The following is a 25,698-nucleotide window of genomic DNA, read 5'->3' as shown; positions in this document are numbered from 1 at the left end:
TTAAGAGAGCGGGAAAGGTCTAGCTGGTCTCTTCCATTCCTGTGCTCCGAAAGCCAAGCAGACACTTGGTAAGAGCAAAGCCAATGATACTGTATGCTCTTTTACTAACCTCTGACTCTTCAAGTCACAACTGTGACACTGGTTGGCTATTGTGCATATCCTCATAAAATGAGATAATGCAGCATCACTGAAAAAAAAGACCATCTGGGTTCCCATTCCAGATCATGCTTTCGAGATGCGTTACATAAAATGTGAGGAGGCTCTGGGATCCATCAAAATGGGGGCAAACATACCAATTTGTAAAAATACTCTAATGCCTGTCATTCATATTCTAATGAAAACAACAACAAAAAAATCCTGATGAAATGGCAAGAAACTTGAGCTTAGCTAGAATCAGCATTCTCCCTGGACTTTTTCCGTGATGCAAAAAATGGAAAAACTGTGAATCTTACTAGGAATGACTCTGCAAGTTTTCACTCAAAATGTTTTACTACGAAACTTATTTTACACTATCAACTATACAAAGAACACTATTCCTATCACTTAAAACATACAAAGAAAACCATGTTCCAACTGGAAAGCTTAAAAAGACAAAATATAAATGTTTCAAATTTAAATTGCCATTTGAAACTTGAAACAAGCTGCAAAACGACAGGACTTCCTGCACAGCAAACTTTAAATCCAGTAGCCTGATCAGTTAACACTAGTGACTGTCATTTTGCGCATTCTCTGGCCACAAACTAGAAATGTGTAGACAGCAATGCCCTGACTTTATTCCCAATACGATAGAAAAACTATCTGCTTAATAACACCACATTAAAAAATTAAAATAAAAAAATCAGACCTTAACACCAATGACAACCGTAAGTCATTCAGACAAAGAACAGACTCACATGAATTAACGACAGACTCGTATTGAAGGACGAAACAACCCTGAAAAGTCAGATGAACGCAAATACTATATCCCACAGCTCTACTACTATCACCAGACCACCAGAAATGATGGGCAGCAACCTACAGTAAAATGCCTCTCAGCTCGATAGGAAGTACAAAACTATCCTCCCAAGAGCCAGAAAACAATGCATCGGCAGAAACCCCACTAAAACACAATGCAAAAATACCCCCCCCAACACGCACCTTGGCATTCACACCATTCCCAGATACGAAAAATAAAACTGAAATGTGAAGTTCCCTGTTGCAAGTCTACTAACTTCTTGCGTGCTCTGAGTAGCATGTGCTACTCACCAAAAGCCCAGAAATGGAGCAGCAGCAGCACTGAAAATCAAGGGGGAATCAAAAAACAAGGGAGCTGGGGGACAATGTCCACTGCCTTGAATTCACTACTCTCACAACGCACAATGCCTTTCAGTGTCTTTTGGGACTTGGTGAGTAAAAGACAGCGTACAAAATGAAAGTAAAAAGAGCCAGGAATTCCCCAACCCCACCTCTTCTCAACTGTGATTAAAAAAAACCAAACAGATGATGCAAAATACCCAACAAAAACAACCAAGGATTATTATCCTATTCTAAAATCTATAGCTGGATGATAATTTAGGTAAAATATTTAGGGATTGCTCCAAATAAATCGGATTTGAGGGCAAACGTTCTCACTGGAGTAAGCTCTTACTTGGTTTGGTTAAGGCTCTTGCAACAGAGATATTTTTATTTAAGTGAATAGGTCTGATTATTCTGGCATAAGGAAAAACATTTATTTAACATTTGCATCGTACCTAAGAGAAAAAAGGTGACCTGTATTTCCTTTGGACCAGGTTTAAGTGAGAATATAATATGTGAGAATGGATGAGTTGAAGAAAAATTCCATGTTTCTGTGTGTGCACGGAGAGATACAGATCTGGCCACATATATGGTGACAAACAAGGTACTATTAAAATCCCTCTATGTGCCAGAGAAAGCCAGCCTGCCTGGGCCCTGAGAAGCTACCATGGAAAACCAGATGCAGTCCGCAGCAGAGTCCTGGACGAGGCAAGGTGGCACACAACACTGTCTCAAGTACACTTATTGGGAAAAAAAAAAAAACAAACACAGATTCAGCAACACCTGCAACTCGGGACATGAAGGCTTGTTCTGGTTGCCATACCTCGAGCACAGTGCGGCAGAAGACAGGCGCTCACAGGGGACTGGAGGGGAGCGGGCGCCCGAGCCGAGGAGCAGCAGGGGGGGCGATGGGTAGCGCACGGCCCCATCTCCCTTCTCTGCCCCACACAGCAATTCCCACGAAATCCTGGCTGGTGTCAGCCAGGACAGAAGTTACTGCAGGACTACCAACACGCAGAGCGGCCTAGCAGTGCAAGGGGACCAAACCTTCTTCCTGCAAACCGGCAGTTACGTGCTCGAAAATCCCTTATCTCATGCTTCTCTGACTCTGATACGTTGCTCTGGCTTGCAAAAACTGCAACACTTGTTTTCTTTCTTTTTTTTTTTTTTTGCTTAAGTAACTGATTTTAGTACTTACAGAACGCGTCACTTTGACACACTTTTCCTCACAGTGCACTCCCAAGAAAGGAAGCTTGACCCAAAGGGGTTGGGAGGACCCGAGAACAAAAGCCACTTCTAGCAGCAGGTCTGACCTCAGGTTTGGAGAGGGGAAAGCAAGGGGCCAGCCCAGGCCCCCAAGCCCCCAGACCACCAGGAACTAGCTGGGGCTGGACTGGGATCCCCGCAGCCGCTGGCCAGGAGCTCTGCCCCGACACCTTTCCAGTCACAGACAATGCTGCGACAGGACAAAGGGACAGGAGTTACCAGAGGACGCATGTGCCCCGACACTCGCCCCTGCTCCGGATGGCCCATGTGCTGCCAACGTGGCGAGGAGCCGAGCTGGAAGCCACGGTGGGCACCAGCCCCTCGCCATTCCCCAACTTGAAGCCACGGGTACCCACCAAGCACGACACCTCCGCCCTCACACGATGCTGCCACACACGAGGGGAGCGGATACCGCACCCAGGACCCCACACAGGGATGAGGAAGGGAGAGCGCAGCTGCGACACCCCAACGATCCCCCCTTCTCCCTCCCGGGGCCGCGGGGCAGCCCTCCCGCAGCACTCACCTGGTCGTCTGCCCTGCCCTGCACGCTCGCATCGCGGCGTGAGCTCTGGGCTGCCCCGCTGCGGCAGCCCCGAAAGCGAAACCGCCGCGCTGCGGGGAAGCGGCTTTTCCAGGAAAGCACGTGGGGCCGGCACTGCGGCTCCACCCCAGGTCCGGCCCCGGCGATGCGCGGCTCTCGGCACAGCCCTCACTGCCGGCTCGCGGCCAGGCTCCCCTCGCCGCCCGGCAGCGTCGGGCCGCCATTTTGTGGAGGGGCTGGCGGCGAGGGCGGCAGTCTCACCGTCGACCACCCTGTGGTGGAGGCAGTGGGAAAGAGGGCTGGCTGCCTCGGGCTCCTTCCCTCAGCAGTGGAGCGCCTGCTCCCCACACAGGGTGACTGTTTTGGCTCGGCCCTCACACCCCATGTCCCCAGCTGGCACCCGCCAGCAGGGCGAGGCACCTCCACGGCCAAAAAAAAAAAAGGGTGCCTTTTCAGCCATTTCTTTTTGATTAGTACTTGTCACTCTGCTCTATGGGGGTACTCTACTCTGTGGGGATTGGTCTATTCTCCCACGTGCCTGGTGACAGAACGAGGGGGAATGGGCTAAAGTTGCGCCAGGGGAGGTTTAGGTTGGATATTAGGAAGGACTTCTTTACTGAAAGGGTTGTTAGGCATTGGAATAGGCTGCCCAGGGAGGTGGTTGAGTCACCATCCCTGGAGGTCTTTAAAAGACCTTTAGATTTAGAGCTTAGTGATATGGTTTAGTGGAGGGCTTGTTAGTGTTAGGTCAGAGGTTGGACTAGGTGATCTTGGAGGTCTCTTCCAACCTAGATGATTCTGTGATTCTGTCACTTTAATGGGTTGTCATTCGAGAAGAGCAGATGGCTCCAGCTTGTCAGAAATTTTTTCCCCATGGTCATGGAGAGTGGGAAAACATCACCTCTGGAAAGCTTTCCAGCAGGAGGAAGCACGGACCACCAGCCTTTGGCCAGTACCAAACCTGCCGGCAGAGGCAGTGGGCCTGGTGGAGGGAGGTGGAAAGTTGCCACCTCTACTGGTGACACACTGAAAACTCAATAACCAAAGTTATTAAGCAGGTAGTCTTTATTACGGCACCAGCTGTGTGGCAGATTGCTCCGCCTAACACACACAGGGTTATTGGCACTGTGCTTATGTCAATGGCACATATACATATTCATTTCATTTCATTTTGTGTTTTTGCATATTCATTAGGTCTCCACAGACTCATTAACATAGGTTCCCACCCCTGTTTGTATATGCGTAGAGTCCTTAGGTGGTCATCTGGCATACTCTGGTGGTCTTTTGGTGAAGGTCAGAAATCTTCCTCGCTGCTAAACTTCTGACCCTTCCTTTCTCTGACAGACTTCAACAGTCCAATCCAGTTCTTGCTGGTTCTATTACCTGTATGCATGCAGCCTTTCCCTCCCTTGTCTTTAGGGTCATCCTGACAGCATACTCCCTGTCTCAGTCCTGTCCTTGTGGTTGATATGCAACAAACAGCTGTATTAGCTAAAACCTGCAAAATCAACATCCTTTACCTTGTTCCCTATCTCACTGGGGAACCTTCAAAGCCACCATTTGCCACACCACAGCGTCACACCTTTCACATCACTCGGTTCCTGTTGTGGACACAGCTGTTTGAGGCCCAATGCTCCATCTGATCTTGGAGTAAGATAACAATAGGACAAGGGAGAATGGTTTTAAACTAAGAGAGGGGAGGTTTAGATTAGATGTTAGGAGGAAATTCTTCACTCAGAGGGTGGTGAGGCACTGGCACAGGCTGCCCAGAGAAGCTGTGGATGCCCCATCCCTGGAGGTGTTCAAGGCCAGGTTGGACGAGGCCCTAGGCAACCTGATCTAGTGGGTGGCATCCCATCCCATGGCAGGGGGGTTGGAACTGGGTGGTCATTAAGGTCCCTTCCAGCCCAAGCTGTTCTATGATTTTATGATAACCTCCTTTGGGTGCCATGGACCAAACTATAAAATTGGTACGTGGAAGATGTCCTGGCCTCCTTTTCCACATCAGGCTGGAACAAGAGAATGTCATCCTCTGCCTTTGTTAATATGATCATTACATTCTTATATTTGTCATTTGAGCTGTCTTCCAAATAATGAGATGAATATTAAAGAAAGGAAACATGAATTGATACAGGAAAATAACTGAGCCACCTCAGATTAATCATTGTATTGCAGTAGAAAGAAACAGGAACCTGCTGTCTGAATAGATACTTACACTTTCTCTTATAATCTCTTTGGCTTCCTTACCATTTTTATTACTTTTGTTAAGTTTGCTTGGCCAGTACCCCCACAACATGAACATGATTTGCCCAGAGCTCTGCACCATGTTTTGGACTCTAAAGAAAGTAGCCAGGACATGAGATCTCTTATTAAACTGCTCTCCAAATTCACATTCCACTGTCTTCAGCTATACCACTGTAATATCACTGCTTCTGAGCTTACTTACAGTTTGGTAACGTCATGTGAATAGCTGAAGTATGCCAAAATCATGGACTCTTTGGCTCATGGTTGAGCCAAAAAACAAAAACAACAACAACAACCCACCCACCCAAAAAACAAAACAAAACAAAACAAACAAAAAAAACCCACAGAATCAGCACAAAAGGTGCTAGGTTTCCAAAATGTAACAGGAGAGATACCAAACGATTGGTAAAGCCTGTTTCTGCTGGCTTCTCTGAGTGCTACCCCAGTGCCAATGGCCTTTAAGAATTCAACCCTTACTTGTAAGCTCCTCAGGATCTCCTTTAAAGATCCTGAAACAGTAGCATGTGTGGAGGTGCAGACTTCAAGATCTTTGCTTAGTGGATATACAATTGCACAGAAACTGGAGCATTTCTCGGAAAAAGAAAAAAAATCAGCAGAAGCCGATTTAAGTCAGCTTGTCTTTTAATCATTTCACATGCAATCGCTGTTTGTACACAATTTCCTACACTCCTTCAAGAAGAGACCAGTTCTAAAATCTTTTCTGAAGAAAGTCAAGCAGCAAATGATTTGGGAAGCTAAAGTCAAGTTGTACAATTAGGTATCCCTAAAAAAGGGGGGAGAAAAAAGTATTATATAAGTATTACACATATTAGTATTATGTTATTACTACCACACTCCCAGGAAGGGTTAAAGAGCCAGGTATTTCTGAACTCTGCTTACCTTTCTTGTGATGATCTCAGGATTTCTGATCTCAAATAAATGAAGCCCTTTGCTGTTCATCAGTGAGGTCAAAGCTGGTTCAATCCCTATGGAATCAGTAAAACCATCCAGCTATGGTTACAGCTGTCCTGGCTTGCTGCTCATCATGTACTGTGACCTTGTCTGCCTGTTGCCAAAAGTTAATTGTGCCCCAACGCCCCATGACCTTCAGCCTGATGGAAAACTAATTTTCCTATATCCCAGCCATTTACAAAGGTGAAACTTTTCCTATTTCCCACGTGAATGTAACAGAAACTTGCACCATTTATGTGAAATGTTCCTCAAGCACCCCAGGCTGTGAGGATTATCACTGTAATTCTTCAGTACACAGGTTTAGAAGATCTGATGATAGATGCTTTACAAAGTATGTTGACACTTCCTTGAAGGGAAAACTCACTTGAAATCACTTCTGGGATCCCAACAACTGAGATCATTTTCTGCAGGAAGTTTCTTATGGACTGGTCATCCTGAAAGTCATACAATTGATAAAAAAAAAATTTCAAGTTGTAGTTTAGCAACAAATGGCCTAAAGAATACTTGCTTAGGACTTACCTCACTTGGATCAGCTGTGCATTTAAAGACTTTAAACTCTGTCCTGAAGGGGAGGAAAAAAAGGGCAAAAAAAGGTCAAGAAGAGCTGCAGAAATGTTTTTGTGCTGCTTTCAGACATGGGCTAAAAGGAGCAATGGAACACTCAGGAAACCTCAGTACTGACCTGGAATCCAAAGGGCGCAAAATGAGTTTCTTTTCTGCATAGGCAGCTTGTATAGTGACCGTGATTTCCTGCACAAAGATGAACAGTGACATTTAGATGTAGCTCCACTTGCCTTACAGCTGAGAGGTCTTATCTGGAAATTCTGGTTTACTTGCTATAAGCCAGAGTTTAACATCGTTCTGGCTTCACCTCCAGATATTATTACCAGGGGAGGTCTATGTTTTCCTTCTCCATTTGTATGCCACAACTCCTCGAAAAGAGTCTGGTCTACCCTCAGACAGTGATTTGCTTTTGTGCAGCATTTAGTGCCCATACCAGCCCATAATTACAAGGCTGCACAAGCATACTGTCTTATTGTCATGTTACAATTACAGCAAGGGTGTTGGCATTTTTTTGCTACCTCCTTACATTCAGTATAAAGCACTTTGGGGTAAAACAACGTAACCAGAAACTTTCACACAGGCACACAGAGGAAAAGCTTTGCATTTTTCACAGCTGTATTTTCTCTTTCAGAGGCAACCATCCTCTAGGCAGAGGCTAGAGCTAGATTTGGGAAACTAGGAGATTTCAGAATAAATACATTCCCATGGTGCTTTTCATTCTCTCCTAAAATACCGCAGTTAAAGGAGTTTCACCGTGTCCGATGTGGTGTTTAATAGGGACTCACCAGGGCTTTGTGTTGCTGCTCTTACCACCTTGCATACCAACAGTGGGCTGGTGTAATAGAGACATTGAGCCAACAGGGTCACTATCATCATTCCCAGCCCCAAATGTCACAGGGAGAGACTGTTGTGGTGAAAGAAATTGATACGCCTTCTCCGCTTCCCATGGGTTAGCCACCACCCCCTTTCCAAAATGTTCCTAGTTATTACTGTCCCCGAGCACCCAGAGTGGTACAGACTCAGGACAGAGCTTTTCCAAAGGTCTTCACAGCCAGGAGAAGCAAGGACAGACCTTCTCCATGTACAGAACCATCAGGGACTCTTCTCCTGGGGGAAAGATGTTGATCTCCACTGCTACCAAGGACTTCACGACTGTCCCTTCAGGCTGGAGAGAGATTTCGGGATGGGTGAGACTCCACACCTTGGCCACAGAATCATTATAGGAGGTGCCTTGAAAAATCTGGTCAAATAAAGAGCAAGAGAAGAGTAAGGTTTTTGCCATGCTGCTTCCCAATTTCATAAAACCTTGCCACACATCTACGTCCGCTTTATAGTTCCCAACTCCTCCTCCACTTGTTCTAAGCCCAACGGCTCAGATGGGTTTCAGTGAAGCTGTGTCAACATGGAGGGTGGAGAAATCCTCAAAAAGCACAACAACTTCTGCTTCAACCCCTCATTTCACCATCAGCCAAAACTCTTAAGTTGTTGAGGGAAGGACATGAGATGTTACAGTTTAAATGAATCAATTTGAAAAGTTTTTTTTGACAAAATGCTCTGAATAGAATCAAAAGTTACCAACTGCACCGCCTTCTGCTGCACTTCAGTGTCTTCAATTTCAAACAGCTCCTTCAGAAACAAACCAGAAACAGGTTGTAAAAAAAAATGTAAGAGGAGGTTATGGTTAGCCCCAGTCCAGCCTGGATGGGGCAGAGCATGGATGTGTGGCTTGCAGCATGTCCAGAGGAATGGTTTCTCCTGAATTCACCCCCTTTCTACCTCAGTACTCCTACATAAATTCATGTCACTTTACAACTCGGAAAAGAAGTTTTCTATCAGCCGATGTTATCACTCTAAGGGATAGCACTACCTGGTAGCATGTACTTGCTAAGAAGGTACCCGTTTCTGATCAGGTTCACGTGTAGTGACTGGCTGTGGATTTCAATCTACAGAAATCAGCATTCACCAAAAACCAAAGTTTAGGGAATTTTTACTCTCCCCCCAAAATACAGTGCTATGTAATGGTAAGGAGGGAACCACCCCTGAAAGTCACCTGCAACTTCTTCCCACTGATGGTCATCACCAGGCGTTCATCTAAGAAAGCTGCCGAAGCCAGAGAGTTGAGGATGTGTTCAGACAGCCAGAAGTAGAGCATTCGGGACTCGGTGAGCAGTGATGGGGAGTAAACAGAGTCACTGAAGACATCAGAGTAGTTCTTGTACATGACAAGGCCCTTTAAAAGAAAGCAAGGACATGTGGCAGGGAAACATGACCCGTCAACACCTTCATCTTCCACTAGTCATCGCAAGGTGAAGGGCTGGCTGGCTGGACTCAGAGCAGAGAACGAGCTGCTTGGCTGGCTGTAAGGCTGCGATTAGCCCATGCTGCAGATACCCTTGGGTGCAGCACAGAAGCACTGCCTGCAGTGAGGAGCCAGCCCCTCCCAGCCCTGCAGCTAACACCATGAGCAGAAAACCTTTTGTCTCTGAGCCTGGGTTACTTTACCTTGTGATGTGATTCTAGGTAATTTGCTTTTATTAAAGGATCTGATGCAAGGGAGATATCAAGTCCGATATCCTCATCCCGAACAAAATTTGCTGCCAGAATAAAACACAAAAAGCTCACATTGGAAATATCACTTTAAGCAGAACTTGCAACATTTTCTTTTAGGGCTTGCTGCAGAAGGTGACTGGGGAGTTACAAGAGGAACGTGCACAAGGATGGGACGGGGGGTCCCACTCCTCTGACTGCTAGTGCTGATCCTTCCACTGCTCTCTGTGGTTTACTTTCTCCACTGGGACACAGAGATAGTTACTCAGTTTTACACTTTGCCACTTTTCCGTGACATTTGGGACTAGGAACTGTCAAAAAATCTTCTGCGGGTCGATAGATGCTGCAATATCTCAGCCCTAGTTTCCAAAGCATGCTCCTGTACTAACTAACATCACTCCTGCAGCTATCCTGCACCTCTCATCATTAAATAATGAAGGAGAAATACGTTAGGAACTGAAACGTCTTTGAACCAGTGCAATCACCCTTAACATCAACCTGGTGTAGAAAATCATAGCATAAGATCGCCAAGGTTTATTTTGCTGTTGTCTGGGAGCTTGGCATCCCATACAGACTTTTCAATAGATTTTTTTGGTGGATGTGGTTACTGCCCTGCTGGGGCTCGAACGTTAAGAGCTATATGTAAAGAAAGCAAGCAGAAAAACAAGGATAGTTACCTGCTAGGTCATGTACAAAATTGGCTAGCACCTGGGCAAGAAAATTGATCTCTTTGCACACCTACAAGAGGAAAGAAAAGAAAAAATGAAGGGGAAGGTGGATTTGGGGTTGTGCAATGTCTGTAGGCATGACCCACAGTCTCCTGAGTGATAATGTCATATTGGCACAACCACACTCTTTTCACTTGGTGGCAGTGGAGTTCAAACCTGCTCCCTGCAATCCACTCCTCTGGAAAGGAGGCCTGAAGGGCTCACAGGGGTATGGACAAAGCCCCATGGTGGTGTAGGCAGGTGTTGCTGAGCCTGTCCTTCCTCCACATGCTCCAGCACAACCTGAGCCTCCGAGTCACACTTGTAGCAGAAGAAGGTTTGGGCTGGGAGGGAATCAGAGCCCACTGTGGGATGGGGACACGGCCACCTCCGGTGGCACCTTGGCCAGGAGGGGCTCTCTGGGCAGCTGAGGCAGAGCTGGACATCGCAGTGAGATCTGGGGGCTGGCAGTCAGGGTCCGGCACGGTCAGCACAGCCTTTTTTTCTTTTTTTATTTGTCACTAAGTGTGTTGCTATTATCTTGCAGGCATATATGAACAGAGGAACATGTAGCACAAGCCAACCTTTCCTCCATATTACCTCTCTCTTGAGAACAAACTTCAAAGTGAAGGAGATGAAATCTGTGAAGAGCTGCTTCAACCAGCCTGGACTGCGGGAGACAGGGAGCATGGTCAGGGAGAGCCAGCGGTCCCGCAGCGGGACCAGTGGCTGAGCATGTGAGTCCCTGTTCTGGAGGGGACCAGACTCACTCCTTGTCTCCTTGGAGGTGAAGTGTCAGTTTGTGGAACGACAGGTAGCAGTCTGAAGCATCAGCAGCCACCTGGTCCTCCTGGCACACTGCACGGGATAAGGAAAAAGAAAAGAACTAGCTGACTTACTCCTGAGACAGAGAGGAGTACGCTTAGCAGACACCGCTGACCTGGAGCTGCAGGAGGACTGTCAGAGCTCCCTGCACCTCCTGATGGAGGTTTCCAAAAGATCCGGGACCCTGCAGAGTAGGGGCAGGTGGGGATACTTTGCATGCAGAGGGAGGCTTCTGCTCTCAGCTGCCAGAGTCCAGCACAGCTTCGCCAAGTCCTACAGTCGGGGACTTGGTTGTGTCCTAACATCACTCAGCAGAACCCGGACAGTTGCATGCCGCCCACAACCCAGAGCGGGGAGCGGGTTAAGTCATATTGCAAAAAGTTTGGAAATTGCAATATACTGCAATATATGTGGCTTCATGCTGCTTTCCCCAGGAGCTTACCAGAGACAGGAAATGCGTTTCGATGCACATGTAGTAATCCAAATCCCTCTCACTCCTTACGGGAGGTGGAGGAGTATGGATTGCGTGTTCCCTTTTGGTGGAAGCCCTGTACTATCAACCTTCCCAAAGACAACACTTCATTTCCCTGAGCACTCCTTGGGCCTGACCTAGGGACAGCTGAAAAAGCGGACTGTACAGATGTGCAAGCCTCCTGCAACAAAGCCATAATTTGGCAAACTCATTTGAAACATCCCAATGTTTTTTTTTTTTTTCAAGTCATCTCGAACTGCAGGAGATGAATAGCTGATCCTGAAGACACTCCAGAAGGCCAGGCAGTTCTTCACTTCGTGTTGGTGCGGCCCAGCATTACCTTGCTGAAATGGTTTGTACCAGCTCCCCCCTCTTGGGCAGTTAAGATTACCAGCTCTTTGAGGGCCACATTGTCTCCAGCCTGGTGTGCAGGGTGGCAGAGGCAGGTGCCACCTGGTCCCCACCGAGGTGCATGGAGCCGGCCCCTGCTTGCCCCTCCCAGCCCCGGCTGCGGCTTGGGTGGAAACAACTGTGCAAAGGTCCCTATGGCTCGTGGTCCCCAGCTGTTACTTACTCAATTTAATGTTTATCTGGAGGTCGATGGAAGACTCAATTTCAAAATCAACTGAATGAAAAAGCTGTAGGCTGTAAGGGCAGAAGAGAGGAGATTTATCAACGGCACACGCATGTGGGAGCAGCTTTTCCTGACTGCACTCTAGCCACAGGGCAGGTTCCTTTCGTAGCACCTTTTACATCATTCCTTGTACCATGGTGTGCAAAATTATGAGGACATGCCTTGTACCCTGGCATGCAGCAGCCCACCTCAAATAATCTGGCTTTAAACCATTGCAAGCCACCACTTAAGAGACTGGGAGCATTAAGGCCATTTGTACTGCACACAGATGACATTTACAGAGCAACGATGGGGAGGGAAAAAGTCAACTTGTACATTTTAGCCCTTTCATCTCATGTAAGAGGCAATGGTGGGGACAGAAAGGCAAAAAGTGACATGAGAAAAAGAGTGATGGGGGTAAGCAGCACTGCTGGCATATAAAATACTGCCTTGCAAAGGGAGCCAGAGGAGTACGGCCCCTCTACCTTCACCCATGCTGTGGGCTGCCTCTGCCTGGGAGCCGTGGCAGAATCCAGGGCTGTGGTGCTCAGCCCCCGGGTACTTACAACCAGGCCCCAGCGTAGCCGTAGGTCAGGGTGCCCTTGAAGAAGGCCGTCACATTTTTAATGGCAATGTCAATGGCATCGTTTTCCTTGAGTTCCACCTCACTCTGCTCTATGGACAAATCATTGACCTGGATGCTAAAAATGAAAAAAAAAAAAAAAAGAAAAAGGAAAAAAAAAAAAGTTTGTGCCCCGTGGGCACTTTCTATGACTGGGTGAAACAGGTTTGCTCCTGAGGTTTCTGAGGGATTTGTGCCAGCCCTGGGAAGCACTAGGGAGCTCTGGCAGAGCAAAGGGGTTGCACACTGCTGCAAGGCTGCATTCACTCAGCCTCAGTGCACGGCTCCTCCCCTGCTACACACTTCCATACACATGTAGGGATCGCTTGAATGCTTGAAGCTGGAAACACACAGCAATGTGCTTCGTAAAAACCTCTATTTTATTGCACTGCTCTTTTTCAGTAGCAGCCAAATCTACCCCATGTTTGCATCATTGCTTTTGTCATTTCCAAATAACCCCCCTGTTAGTAACACTGTGAAACCCAGCTGTCCTTGTCACAAAGCAAGTCCAATCTACACTGTGCTGATGGGTGTTTCAGCACAGGACGAGCCCTTGGCACCATCTATCGACAACAGCCCTGAGAGCTGGACAGCCCCTTCCAGCCCAGGGACAGCACTCCCTGTCCTGGTTTTCAGAGACCTGCTCTTCTGTGGCTCCTCGCTGTCTTCCAAGGGAGCTGGAAAAGCTCTTAAACAACATGAACAGCCTAAACCTTCACATGCAAATGACTTGTCTGAAAGGCACAGATAAGAAAGTGCATCTCTGTCTTTGCTTTCTCAAACAATTACTAGACCAAAGCTCCCTTCCCAGGCCAATGTTCCCTGCGCTCCGCCAGCCCACAGTGCCTCAGCCCAGAGGCGCAGTGATACTCACTTGCTTAGCCCATAAGCCACCTTGCCGAGGAGCCGCACGGACCTTTCCCCGGTGATGTTTGGGAACTTGGCATTTCTGAACGCTGCTTGAATGACCTGTGCTGTTTCCTGGTTCACTGTTGGTGAAAGAAAAGAGCAAAGATAGCAAAGTGCAGCCTCTTCTAGCTGCAAAATCAGGTCTGCACCTGAGATTAAAGCACACGCCACATCTGTACCAGCACAGCATATTTTGGCAAGGTCAAAGCTGTTCTTCTCTTTGCACAGCACAAGCCATTGACTTTAGCCTTGTGCTTTGCTCTGTTGCTGCTTGCAGAGATTACAGTCAGCTGCTGGGGCTCCAAAGAAAACTTCTGAGACTGAATTTTCTGTACCCATTTTCCTAAAATTATCCAGCCTGTACCAGCCTCAGGCACATATCTTAGGCAGGGGACAAGTTTTGGGCAGGAATTTTTCCTTCCAGAAATACCCACTCTTATGCACGTACTATCATCAGCGAGGCTGGGATAGAGCTGTGCCCACCTTTTGCAGAAGTACTAATTCTTCCCCCACCCACAAAACCCCCAAACCCTTGAAAAAACAGAAACAACCAATAAACAGAGGGGAAAAAAAAAACAACAACAAAAAAAAACAGCAGTAGAGAAACCTCACTTCTACCCTTCTGCAGACTGATCCCCAAGAAGCAAGATTCCCATGAGACAAAAATTCCATCACTGGTTTGCTCCAGATCTTCCGTGCCACCAGCCTGTGGTACCATCCGTACCATCCAGGTGCCTGTGGTTTAACGTGCTCCCAGGCAGATAACAACACACCTTGCCAGAAGAGCAGTTTCCCTGAGAGTCAGGGAAGCGAGAAATCCCCTCACCTGGCTGATCTGCCATCACTAACTTCTCCTGATGGAGGGGGGAAAATGCAGTCCCGCACAGCGGGCACTTACACAGCAATGCCGCGGGCTTGGTCATTCTGCAGACGATCCCCGTGACTCTGTAAGGGACTGGCCCAAACTCGCAGGCTGCTGCTGTATGGACGAGCACTAGCAAGATCCCGACGGTCCCCAGCCTCATCCTGCCAGCCCAGAGCATCCTCAGACGGAGCAGAGAGCACTGAGAAGTGACTGATTCTTGACTGGCCAAGGCTGCTTTCATACCTCCAAGCGCAGCTTGTTCAAAGCAGGACATGACCTGCTTCCTCCAGTTATCAAAACCTCATCACACATTTCCTAATCTTCCTATAGTTTCCTTAGCCCCCGTCAAGTTGCACGTTGCCTTCCTCCTGCAGCTGGCGCTTGGGCTGCAGGATGTGGCTCTCCTGCCAGGACGGCATAACTCAGGGGACGCTGCATGGAGGTGGTAGAGAAAGCTGGGTACGGAGCTGGGGTGGGATACAGTCAAGGGGGCAGCTTCACGCTCTGCCTCCAGCCAGCTCATCGTTTGCTCTTTGCACAGAAGTGTTCCACGTTTTGTATTCCTGCAGCAACTTCTCAGCAAAGTGCTCTCTGAAAGACACCAGCCTGCATTATCAGCCACCCCCCCACACACCCCGCGATTTTAGGCGCACAGTGGGGAAATCGAGGCATGCTGCGCCGAGGCTGCTGCTGTGAGACCACAACCCTGCAGAGCTCCGTGAGCACAGGGCTGGGAGGCTTTCTGCCCCTCAGATGGATTTGTGGACTGCCTCTAGTTTGCTGCCTTCCAGGTAAGGATGAACCCATTGTCATGCACCTAGCCCCTCCACTGCTATTTAGGAAACTTTAGAAACCCAAATTCAAATCTGCTCCCGGTGCATACCCACCCTGCACACCACTGACTCCGAACCTTGTTGCGGTGCTGGGGCCAACCACAAAATGAGATCCAGGGCCAAAAAAAAAAAGAGCCTGGTTATTTCCCCAGTAAGACTCCCACAAACGGGTTCCCCCACGGGATCTTTCGCAAAGGGAAGGCGAGACCTTAGCGATGATGGGAGCAGTCGGCCCCCTTGGGTGAGGCAAGGTACCGGCCTCCGTCCTCTCCCTGGCAGACACCTCATCCTCCCCGTAGCGGGTGAGCACGTTTCCTCCAGGGAGCCCTGCTGTCCAGCGGCCCCCGCCCCGCCACTTTGTTTTCTTCCTGAGTTGAGAAAGTGAACGGCCTTGGGTACCCTGCCGGAGGCACTCGCGGTCACCGACCAGACCAGAAGCACAGCGGCCTGGGACAGGCTCCCCACCGTGAGCCGATGCTGCGATACGAACAGGCAACCAAATGCTAGCAGCATACGTAAAGGCAGTGGCACGCAGCATGTACCAAAGGCATCTGGCAGCAGCAGTCCTGTGTCACAGCCCGGAGCCCTCATCTCAGCCCCCACAGCATCCTCGCTGCTGTCTTTACAGGGAAGCTGCAACAGGCACGGACCCATTGCAAGGCGAGCTCCTGTGCTCATGTGTCATTTCGATTCAAAAGGCTTTCCTCTTGCTGCGGCTCTGGCTTCTGTCCTTCAGCTCACGGCCTCCACCAGCGTCCCCAGCAGCCCTGGGGGACACCAGGACAGCAGCCAAGGCTGGCACAGGGGGGTCCTCCAGCCACACTATGGCCAACTCCTTCAAGCATCAAGACACCTAAATCAGCCGTCAGAGGTGATTGCTGCTGCTGGGTGTGACAGCAGCACCTTGCCTGCATCCTTCACTGAGCTTTTGGCAGAGGAAGGCCCTGCTCCACGCTTACAGCAGGACGTGCAGTCAGTCACCATACGTGAGAGCAGAGCAGCACCCAGGAGTTCACAGCCACCCCTCCACCCAGGGCAGGAACCGCTACCAGCCTAAAGGAACAGGAAAAAGCAGGCATTTTGGTACAGGGGCTGCTGCCCAAGGCACATAAGGGCAGAAGAGCGAGGAGCCAGACCCAAGATGCTGGTCCTGGTAACTGAGGCATTTGCAACCTCCTTAACCTCCTGTGGGGAGGACAGGCGAGGACAGGGGACTGCTGGGCATTGACCTCCAGCTGGAACGGAAAAGCCAGTTTCCACCTACAACAGTAGAAGCATGCTGAGCGTGGTGGTGCCATGAGCATCGCTGCCCTGGAGTAACCAGAGTAGAGGCCAGTACAGGGGGAACCGAACAGCCTGCCTGCCCTCTACACAAGGCCAAGCTGCGCTAGCATGAGGCAGGGCAGGTTTAAAAATCTGAAGAAAGGTTAAACTCCCAAGCTGCCGTTACAGTGCTTGCAAAGGGAATGATGGAAGATGTTTTGATAAGTATTTGCTGCCTAAGGTTTTCTCTGGAAGCTGTGCACATACTGTGCACTCACCACCTGGCTGGGGGCTGTACACTGGGGTTGTTTTTCCCCCCCTGCGATATCCAGAGGTTTGTGGTGGTGCCATTAATCTTTACACTGCATTGACCTGAATGCTCAATGTTACCCTGCAGCTGCTTCCTGAGATAGCCTTCCAGGTAGCCTGGCCACGCTCTGCTCTGTCAGCAAGATGGGTTCCAGCACCACCTCCAGGACTCTTGCAGCAGCTCAGCCCCAGGATGGCCCGAGGGAAAGCACAAGCCCAGCTGCTCCTGCCTGATACAGATCCAGCACTGAGTAGGTAAAGGACAAACAAGTGTCCGGCACCAGCCCTTGGAGACTGCAGTTGCGCATCTTTTGCATTATCCAGGGTTGTGGGCAGTCCCCATCAGCAGGAGTCTTTGGTTGGAGAGATTCATCTTCAAAAATAAATTGAGTCAGAAATTGTTACCACAACAGGCTTGAACATTGCGCAGGAAATAAAACCACAAGCTCATTTGTGAATTGTGAGATAAACCATCACCTGGGAGGCAAACAACCTTTAATACTTTCTGAACAATGAAGTCTTGCATATTTTCCATGAAATCATGCCAAAGTCCACCTACCTTTTTCCTGCCAGCACCACCCATAAAGATCTCCATAAAACAAATGCTGGCACCCAGGTAGCCTAGGCTGAGGACAGCTGGGTTGAAGGTTGCAAGAGCAGCCAGCTGTCTCTCAGCACTGACTCTGCCCTGCCAAACCTAGGCTGAAAAAGGCATCAAATACAAGTTTCAGTGCTAATATAAGAAATCTGGGTGGTTTCTCTGCAACACATGTCAAGAAGCAATCACAAGACATGCCTAGAAGCATCATCCTCCAGCATTTGCTCAATCCTCCCTGGCAGGCAGAGCATCAGCTCACCTCAAGCCCCTCACTGCAAGTTTGTGAGCCTGGCTATGGACCAGGCTTATTTTATACAACGTTTAATAATCAGACGCACTAGCAAACATTTCAAAAGCTCTCTGTAAACCAGAGAGGCTGGGATGAGGTGATGAGGTGCAGTCAGCATGTTTGTGACAGTGGGGAAATAGCCACGGGATGGCCTGCAGCTGGCCCAAGAGCTCTAAGCTCCAGCTCCTCCTTTGGACACAGCTCTGCAAATCCCACTGGCCTCAAACAGCAAGAGGTACATCACTGGGCAAAAAACAAAGGGAGGTTGTAACACTCTCCTGGGCAACTGCACCACCATCGGGATGTCTCCATCTGCTGCAGACACACAGGTGACATTCCTCTTTGTCTCCAGAGCCATCACACACCTGGCTTTGCCGCTGAGCACCAGGGAAGCTAGTTTTATTCTGCTGCTCACTTTGCCACCCTGTGGACAGTCACCACCTGCACAACCAGCCTGCTTTTGAGGAACTGCACAGCATACCCACATCTGAACACGCATTGCAGTTGTGCTTGCAAGCATGAAAATGTAAAATAGCAGCATGTTCACTCAGCTGGGAGCATGAGCCAAGACAAACTCACTCTCCCTATCCAGCTTCCTAAACCCATATCCTTGAAGCTGCAGAAAGCAAATAGCCTCAAAAAGAAACATCAGCTCCTCTCATCCCAGCACAGGGTCACATTAACACTTAGTTCCCAGAAAACTTCAGATCTCTTAGACTTTTCAGCCTTATTCTGGAGGATACGATGTTCATCTTCGCCTAATTTCTAACTTCAATTTCCTCAGCTAATTTAAAGCTGGGGTTTCTTGTCTCACCCACAGCTGGCATACATAACCTCCTCAATTAAGATGCATTAAATCCCTGAACCAAAATAATGCATTGCAGACACCAGTCACCCACTGGACTCAAGGGGTCAGACACCAGACTTTGCAAATACCCACGGTACTACCTGCTTCAAGATGCCCATGGCCTTTGTGCCAACAGCTTCCAACAAGCAAGTGAGCTATCCAAGGCACTAAGTACTAAAGGCTGCTGAACACAGCTAAGGAGTTGACATTTCTGCAAGCATCTTTTTACTCTAACTCATTTATCATTTTTCAATAAAAAGAGCCAATGATGAGCACATACAAGCACAGACATAAGTGCCTGCAATTTTTTATTGAATCAAAGCCCTTAACCATATCAGAAATCAAAAGGAAAATCAAATACAAAGAGATGCATTTTTCATTCCAGAGCAACTAAGTTGAATATACATTTTAGACTGCTTTAACTTTACATCTGAAAACAGTACGTTTATATCTTGCATAAGTTCTTGCTAAATAGAGTTGAATGCACTTACTCTTCTCCCATGATTTCGAAGTAGGGAATAATTAAGTCAAGATTAAAGTATCTGAATTTGGCAGCTTAGTATTTAGACTGCAACTCCACTGAAATAATTGCTTATCAGGAGGTCACTGTCTTACAGTCCCCCACTTTGCCAAGGAAATTGCACAATACATCTTTCATAGGAAAATATTTACATGAAGTTTAAAATATTGTTGAAGCAATTTAACAATAGATTTTTCCTAAAAACCTGCTAATGCATATCTAGCAATTTGTTTCAAGATACTACACTCAGTGTAATTTAAATAGCATTTGAAACATTCCAACAGGAATCACATTGCACAGAAGAAGCAATTTGCTTCTCTAACATTTTTGCACACCTGCTTAGAGCCTGTGCGTTTAGTGCACAAGTTTACAATGCCAAGCTTCTATGTAGGTTTCTAATAAATGCTACAGAACAAAGTACTTTGGAATGAGAAGAATCATCTTGTCTCTGTGCCACAACTTAAGGCTTCTTGGAGAAGTTTGATTCATCAGTGAAGGCCAGAGAAATGCCACACGTTTGCACTCGTGCTGGAGTTTTTATCCATTTCACTCAGGGAGACTAAAGCCCATCGACATTTCAGACAAGCAGACCGGTGTCAATTGCGGGTCACCCTAGGCCCTTCCGGAAGGAGGGATGCAAAGAAAGTCTTGAAAAAAACCCATGCTGTGCTCATAAACGAAGGGTTGGCCTGCTGCAGTTCTGGTAAAGCTTGTCCCTCATCAGATGCTGCTTCATTGTCATCTGCTCTGTCCGCATTTCCTCCCTGCTGAAATAGAGAATATTCAGCGAGTCATTGTAGAAATGCATTAGAAGAATCAGGTAACCAGCATTGTTGTTACTTGAATTTCACTGTCAGAATATGAAACCCATGCAGTACTTCTGTACCAAAGTATCTCCCAACAACCACAACGTTAGAAGAACATGCCGCACACTATGTTGTGGCTAACTCATGCTGTATGTCCAAAAGGACTGCTTAGGACAGATAAAAGCACCAGATCAGGTGAACTATGTATGCATTTACAGCTAACTTAGTGAACAGTGACATCAGCCACAAGTGCCAACTGTAGATGCAGGACTCAGATTGCTTATGTACTCATATGCCATCAGTCTTCAGTTACAGAATTTGCGCGGTCTCTGGCAGACTGTTTTCCACCATAACACCCCAACAAACAAATAACTAGAAGACAGCATGCAGCAGCCTGAAATATTTTGTAGAATGAACTACACCAAAAGCAGCATGCTGGCAATTATTTAGCCACAGAAGATGCTTCTCCACAAAAAATTAGTCATTTTTACTACTAAATTGTAATTAGAAAGCTAAAAGTGAAACTTCACAGGGTTTCCACGTTGCTATTTTAAAAAAAACAAAGACAATACCTGTAAGTTATTGTTCTGGTCCTGGTTTATAGCAGCTTGAGGAGGAACGTTAACTGGGAAGGGCTGAACTGGTCGCTGTCTAAATGGAAACCATCCAACATGATGCCTGGGGAAGCCAATATGTTTGTATTAATAGTGGCTAAACACTACTCCTTCCTGTTACACCAAGACAGTTCAGTAACATCTGACTGCTCTAATCACTGCAGACAGCAAATTCAACATGCTAGATTTTTGCCCTGACCTGGGAAATATTTTAAAGTCTCCTATTAGCAGGCAAACCATGGGACAGGATGACACTGCTAAACATCTGCTAGCATTCAAAATAAGCAGCGCTGCATCTAGGTTCATAACTGTTTAATCAGGACTAAGCCTGCTGGAAGATGCTGCTACAGAACTGGAACCTGCATCTTAACCACGTTATGTATAACTCCTGGGTACCTTCTCTGATCCTAAAGGGCACAAAGAACAGGAGAAACGGCACCATCTTACCAAAACATAGCAGGCCACGCAGACCCACTTAGAAACTCAGTATCTCTACAGTGCCTACACCTTGTAGGTGCAGCAGAAAAAAACACATGGTTACATAACTTCCAAAGCAACCAAGTCCCTCTCCCCACATTTCAACCACTCATTTCCAAACAAGCTCGTCAGTTGTTCCATATTTGTCAGTCCATATGTACCTGCTCTATATTGCAAAGTTGCTAGGGCTTCACAGAGACCAACTTTGGTTTCCAACAGTTTTCTAAAGAGAAAAGTCAACTACAACAGCTACAGTACAAAAGAGGGGCGAGAGGCTCTACTATCACCTATTCATTCTTCTTGGAACCCATAGGCCAGTTATATTTTTGCTAAACACCAGGATGAGATGTGCAGTTCATCTTTTCTAGGTATAAGAGTTCTCTAAGCTCAGAGACCAGAAAGCTCACCACCCTGCAGAGCACAGCACTTCTGTAACATTTCTGACAATACTAGAGATCAACACCATACACTTACAGATACATCAGAACAGTGCCACCCATAACCAGGAGGAATCTGCTGATACTGGAGTAGAAATAGATGATGTTGACAAAAACATAGAACAGCGTTGCAGAGTAGAGCCAGTCCAACCAATCCCGATTGCCACCCTCCTCCTCTTCTTCCATGAGGGGACCCCCTTGGGCATTCATCCTTAAGTTCTGGTTGGCTGCCGCATTAACCTGTGGAGCAGCATTCTGGTTTCCAGGTTGATTTTGTGCAGGAAATGGATCTGGGAGAGGAGCTGGGGGTGTCACTTGTGCCACTGGTATCTCCTGAGAACGTCGTGGGTGAGACTGGTCAGCAGATGCAGCAGTAGAGGCCAAGCTGAAAACCAGAAAACAGAAAGAGTAAGGCTTAACTCAAATCCCTTCATGTGGAACAGACACTGAAAATTTGTCCATCATAAGAGTACAGAACTACGAAGCCAGGTCACATACAAGTGCCAAATAAGTATAGAGACTCCATGGGTTAAAAACACAAGTTTTGGCTCTGCCTATGACAAACGGTTACAAGATGACTTCAAGCCAAACCACACACCTTCACTTTAGCAACTTCAACACTTCATAAAAAAAATTTCTGGAGCAATCTAAAGGTGTTCTGGAAGGCTGCTACAATTGTCTTACATGTGCCAAGGATTTCCAGTCTGGGGGCTACTTCAAACAGTCAAAAAAGATTGCAAGGAGCTAAGGCTTATCAGCAGAATTAAGATTTACTCTAGAGATGCCTGCTCTCCCAGTGAAGGCAGGCAGAGATCTGCCATTTGCAAGATTCAAATCACTAGCCTAAAGAGTAAGCCAAACACCAGATGACAGAGCTGCATTTCCACACCACAGAGCATAAGGTACAACAGAAAGAGTCTGACCACACTAAGCCAAAAGAGGAAGGACTACCAAAAGTTCTCCATTTCCTTGTATTACAGTTTCTGCTTTCTACTCATAGCTTTACAAAGACTTACTATTGCATGTAATATTGTCTTGCGTAAATCTGCTGAAGCCAGGACATCTGAAGCATGCTATAGGTTGTATAAGCAGAAAACCCTGGGGCTACAGTCTGGAAAGGATTTGGAGGTGTTTCAAGCCTGTTCAAAAGAAACACTTGTTAACAAATACTGCACAAGACAGTTATTTATTACAGGACACATGTAAATAGCTTCTACCACTTCATGCACTGAAACAAAATGAATTCTTCCGTATGCATTATAGCCATCTCTCTACCCAAATGAATAAAAGGAAGATTTTCATCTAACAGTAGGGCATCTTCCTTTGACTTCTTCCATGCCCACTAAAGCCTATACACCCTTATGACCTTTGGCCTATGTTCCATTGTCCTTATCTTGAGACATGGCGTAAGGGGCTAGCAACCAGTCTGCCCCAGAAAGGTCAACACTTTAAAGATCTTAGTGATGTATTCACCTAGTATTGGCTTCCGCTGAAGCCTGGCCACCAGAAGAACATCTCAGTCTTTCACCATCTGAGGAAGATGCAGCTGGTTCTTGACTAGCTTCTGACATTAACCTTGGTTGACCAGTTTTAACCTAGAGACATCAACACAGTTAGCAATGAATTACTATTAAAGTCTTATGCAAAAAGGTTACCTCACACTGAACATGGCTCTTAATTTAGAAACACTGTTACACAGTTCATGCAATTTCTGCACCAGGTACCTCCAGGTGCCATTGCAATACTGTATTTACTGTGTATTACTGTGTATTTACAGTTTTCGCCAACAGTCAAGTCCCCTCTGGGGATTAAAGAACTGGAAAAAAACTGTCAGAAGTTCACTGAAGACAGTACAATTTTAGCTGAGTTTCTGCTTGCTTACACATCTGCTGTACACAGATGTAATTCAAGAGCTGTTCTGCAGTGATACATCTGTATAATATTCAGACAAAGGGTGACTCACAACTGGCAAGCTCCAAACATGGGTAGGATAAGTTCAAATGTCTATATTGGGCAACATAAACACTTCCAGATACTTGAAAATAAAAATGAGTTTGCACATTTGCACTTAAGACTGTAAGTACTCAGATCAATTACTAATGTTTATCTTGAGCTTCCTCCACAGGAAGAGTCATGAACAGTTAGAGTGTCCTCAACTAACAGTCTACCTTCCCCACACATTGACAGAGCAATCAGGACTGCTTCTAATAACTATCTTCTGCCCACAAAAAGCCTCCATCCAAAAGAGTGCAGGACATGACAGGCCATGTTCTCCTTAACAAAACAGAGTTTACCAAACAGCAGTTTCCCTCTAAGCAATGCTGTTAGAACTAGATTACAACCGAGACATTTCTTAACAGGTGCCATCATGATCTGTACCAATAAACCACAAGTTATTTTTGAGCTTAATCCAAATATGTTCTCACACCCCAAACCAATCAAGTTACCAGCAACACTGCCAATGCATTAGCAGGAAACACCTGCGTTATCAGCAAACTTCTACACCCCAAAGATTCAAAGTAGTACATTAGCTTAGTACCTCTGAGTCGGTTTCTTGCACATTCGCAGGAGCCTTGGGGTTGTACACCAAATGAAGAGCATGCAACTCCTCCTGCTAAAACATAAGTACAGGAAAAATGAATCTCTTGTGACATGCCCGGTGCACCTCAGCGCAGCAAAAAATATTTTTTATACCTTTGGCAGAAACTCCTGGAGATGCTGGTGATCGAGCAGCAGCTTCCCGCAATAAATCAGCTTCTGCTCCTCTTCGGGCTTTGAAGGAGAACAAAGAGCAGGGTTATTTGCTCGGCCGAGCTCCGAAGCCGCCGACCGCAGCGCCGGCAGCCCCATGCCAGCAGCACACCCACGGCAACCGCGGCGGGCAGCCCGGCCGCGTTAACGTTTAACAGGGGCCGGCCCCGGCGCCCGCCCGCTGTCACCGCAGGGCCCTGACGCGACACCCGCCCGCTGCAACCGCGCCCGGGCCTTGCGTCAGCCGGGCGGCCCCCCCCCGGCCCCGAGCCCCGGCCCCACGACCCTCACCGGCGCCCCCGGCACTATGCGGCGCAGCTCGGCCTTGAGGCGCCGCACGGTCCAGGCGGGCTCGGCGCGGAGGCGCAGGTCGCGGTGGCGCCGCCCGGGGCTGCGCACCAGCAGCGAGACCTCCCTCGGCTCCGCCATGACGCGCGCATAAGGCGGCGCCCCTCCCCGCCCGCCCCCTTTTATAGGCGCCCGCCGCGCCCCGCCCTCCTTCCCCGGCTCGTTGGCTGGAACCGATTGGCTGCGAGGTGGGGGGAGAGGAGGACACGTGGGCCAATGGGAAGGAGAGGCGGGGGCGGAGCGGCGGGGGGGCGGAGGGAGGGCGCGAGGGCGGGAGGGGGCTCCGCGCCGCGTCACCATGGCGACCGCCCCCCCCCCGCCCCGGCCCGTGAGGGGCTCGCGGCGAGGCCGTGTCCGTCCGTGGGGCCGGGCCCCGGGAGCGTGGGGGCGAGATCGGGGCGAGGGCCCCGGGGGGTCACCGAGCGGGGCCGACGGGCCCCGTGCGCCTTGCAAGGAGGAAGAAAGCCGGCGGGGCCTGCCCCTGCCCGCAGCAGGCACCGTGGCAGCGGGGACGGCTTGGAGCTGAGGCGGTGCCCCGCACCTCTGAGCACCCAGCAGCTGGGCCCGGGCACGCGGATGTCCCCCGTCCCCCCCCCCCCGGTCAGGGGACACAGCTGGCAGCCCGTGCTGCAGTCCCGGCAGCTGGTTCAGAGCTCCTGAAACCCCGGCAAAACAAACGCCTGCCCTGACCCTGCCGGCTTACCTCGGGCCTTGGGGCTTGTGCGGTGGCCGCAGCTGCAGGGGCGCCGCTCGGAAGAGGAGCGTGACTGGCACGTGGGCCCTACAACAATTAACTCCGAACAATTAGCTCCGATTTACCAAAATCCGAGGTGAAGGGCTCCAAGCGTCCTCTGCCACCAAGCGTCTGCGCAAACGTTAACCCTGCTGTAATCGGGATTATCTCTCTGACCTCGACACAGTTAGCCTGTTTTAAATAAATAAATAAATAAATAAATAAATAAATAAAACTCAGAATTAAACCCGGGGCTGAAATCGCCAATTAGTTCACAGCTCCGCTTGTGAGCCCCTCTCGGCTCACGCCGCTGACCGCACCCAGCAGGAGCAGCCGGCGGGGAATTTCCCGGAGCACAAGGAGGGGTCCGGCGGCCCCGGAGCCCTGCGGCCTCCCCGCAGCACCGCCGCACCGGGCAGCAGCGTGCTGCGGGGCACAGCCTGCCTGCCCC

The 25,698-nt window shown here is 48.4% G+C and overlaps 3 protein-coding genes across 8 annotated transcripts in view; all 3 read right to left on the bottom strand.

Moving 5' to 3' along the window:
- The window catches only part of NLRC5 (NLR family CARD domain containing 5), a 54,960-nt gene extending 51,775 nt beyond the window's left edge, over window positions 1-3,185 (bottom strand). Inside the window, exon 1 of one of the 3 annotated variants that reach the window (XM_040571105.1) lies at window positions 3,065-3,185. The gene's annotated coding sequence lies outside the window, so the exon portion shown is untranslated. Of the gene's footprint in view, window positions 1-1,245; window positions 1,364-2,897; window positions 3,034-3,064 lie in introns of those variants that run through there. The other 2 variants (XM_040571107.1, XM_040571106.1) reach the window with 2 other exon arrangements.
- A 745-nt stretch (window positions 3,186-3,930) lies between these two features.
- Window positions 3,931-15,068, bottom strand: LOC121076819 (cholesteryl ester transfer protein). The gene is made up of 16 exons (XM_040571421.1): window positions 14,456-15,068; window positions 13,523-13,637; window positions 12,593-12,727; window positions 11,988-12,058; window positions 10,887-10,974; window positions 10,717-10,786; window positions 10,087-10,147; window positions 9,365-9,456; window positions 8,913-9,092; window positions 8,438-8,488; window positions 7,935-8,102; window positions 6,981-7,048; window positions 6,818-6,860; window positions 6,663-6,732; window positions 6,227-6,312; window positions 3,931-6,110 (listed from the first exon to the last, which is right to left on the bottom strand). Exons 1-16 carry the CDS (start codon window positions 14,694-14,696, stop codon window positions 6,036-6,038), a joined length of 1,614 nt encoding a protein of 537 aa, XP_040427355.1. The 5' UTR covers window positions 14,697-15,068; the 3' UTR covers window positions 3,931-6,035.
- A 3,770-nt stretch (window positions 15,069-18,838) lies between these two features.
- HERPUD1 (homocysteine inducible ER protein with ubiquitin like domain 1) lies at window positions 18,839-24,612 on the bottom strand. 4 transcript variants are annotated; one of them, XM_040571269.1, is made up of 8 exons: window positions 24,458-24,612; window positions 24,110-24,187; window positions 23,955-24,029; window positions 22,889-23,010; window positions 22,432-22,554; window positions 21,453-21,800; window positions 20,460-20,565; window positions 18,839-19,848 (listed from the first exon to the last, which is right to left on the bottom strand). In XM_040571269.1, exons 1-8 carry the CDS (start codon window positions 24,593-24,595, stop codon window positions 19,678-19,680), a joined length of 1,161 nt encoding a protein of 386 aa, XP_040427203.1. In that variant the 5' UTR covers window positions 24,596-24,612; the 3' UTR covers window positions 18,839-19,677. The 4 variants fall into 4 exon arrangements, with proteins under 4 accessions (XP_040427203.1, XP_040427204.1, XP_040427205.1 ...); XM_040571270.1 differs by having other exon boundaries at window positions 18,839-19,845; XM_040571271.1 differs by having other exon boundaries at window positions 23,955-24,026.
- Between the last annotated feature and the right edge of the window lie 1,086 nt (window positions 24,613-25,698).

Source organism: Cygnus olor, chromosome 12 (genome assembly GCF_009769625.2).
Source record: "Cygnus olor isolate bCygOlo1 chromosome 12, bCygOlo1.pri.v2, whole genome shotgun sequence".
Lineage (NCBI taxonomy): Eukaryota > Metazoa > Chordata > Aves > Anseriformes > Anatidae > Cygnus > Cygnus olor.
Note: the sequence above shows the minus strand (reverse complement) of the source record. Positions and strands in the feature narration are given on the sequence as shown.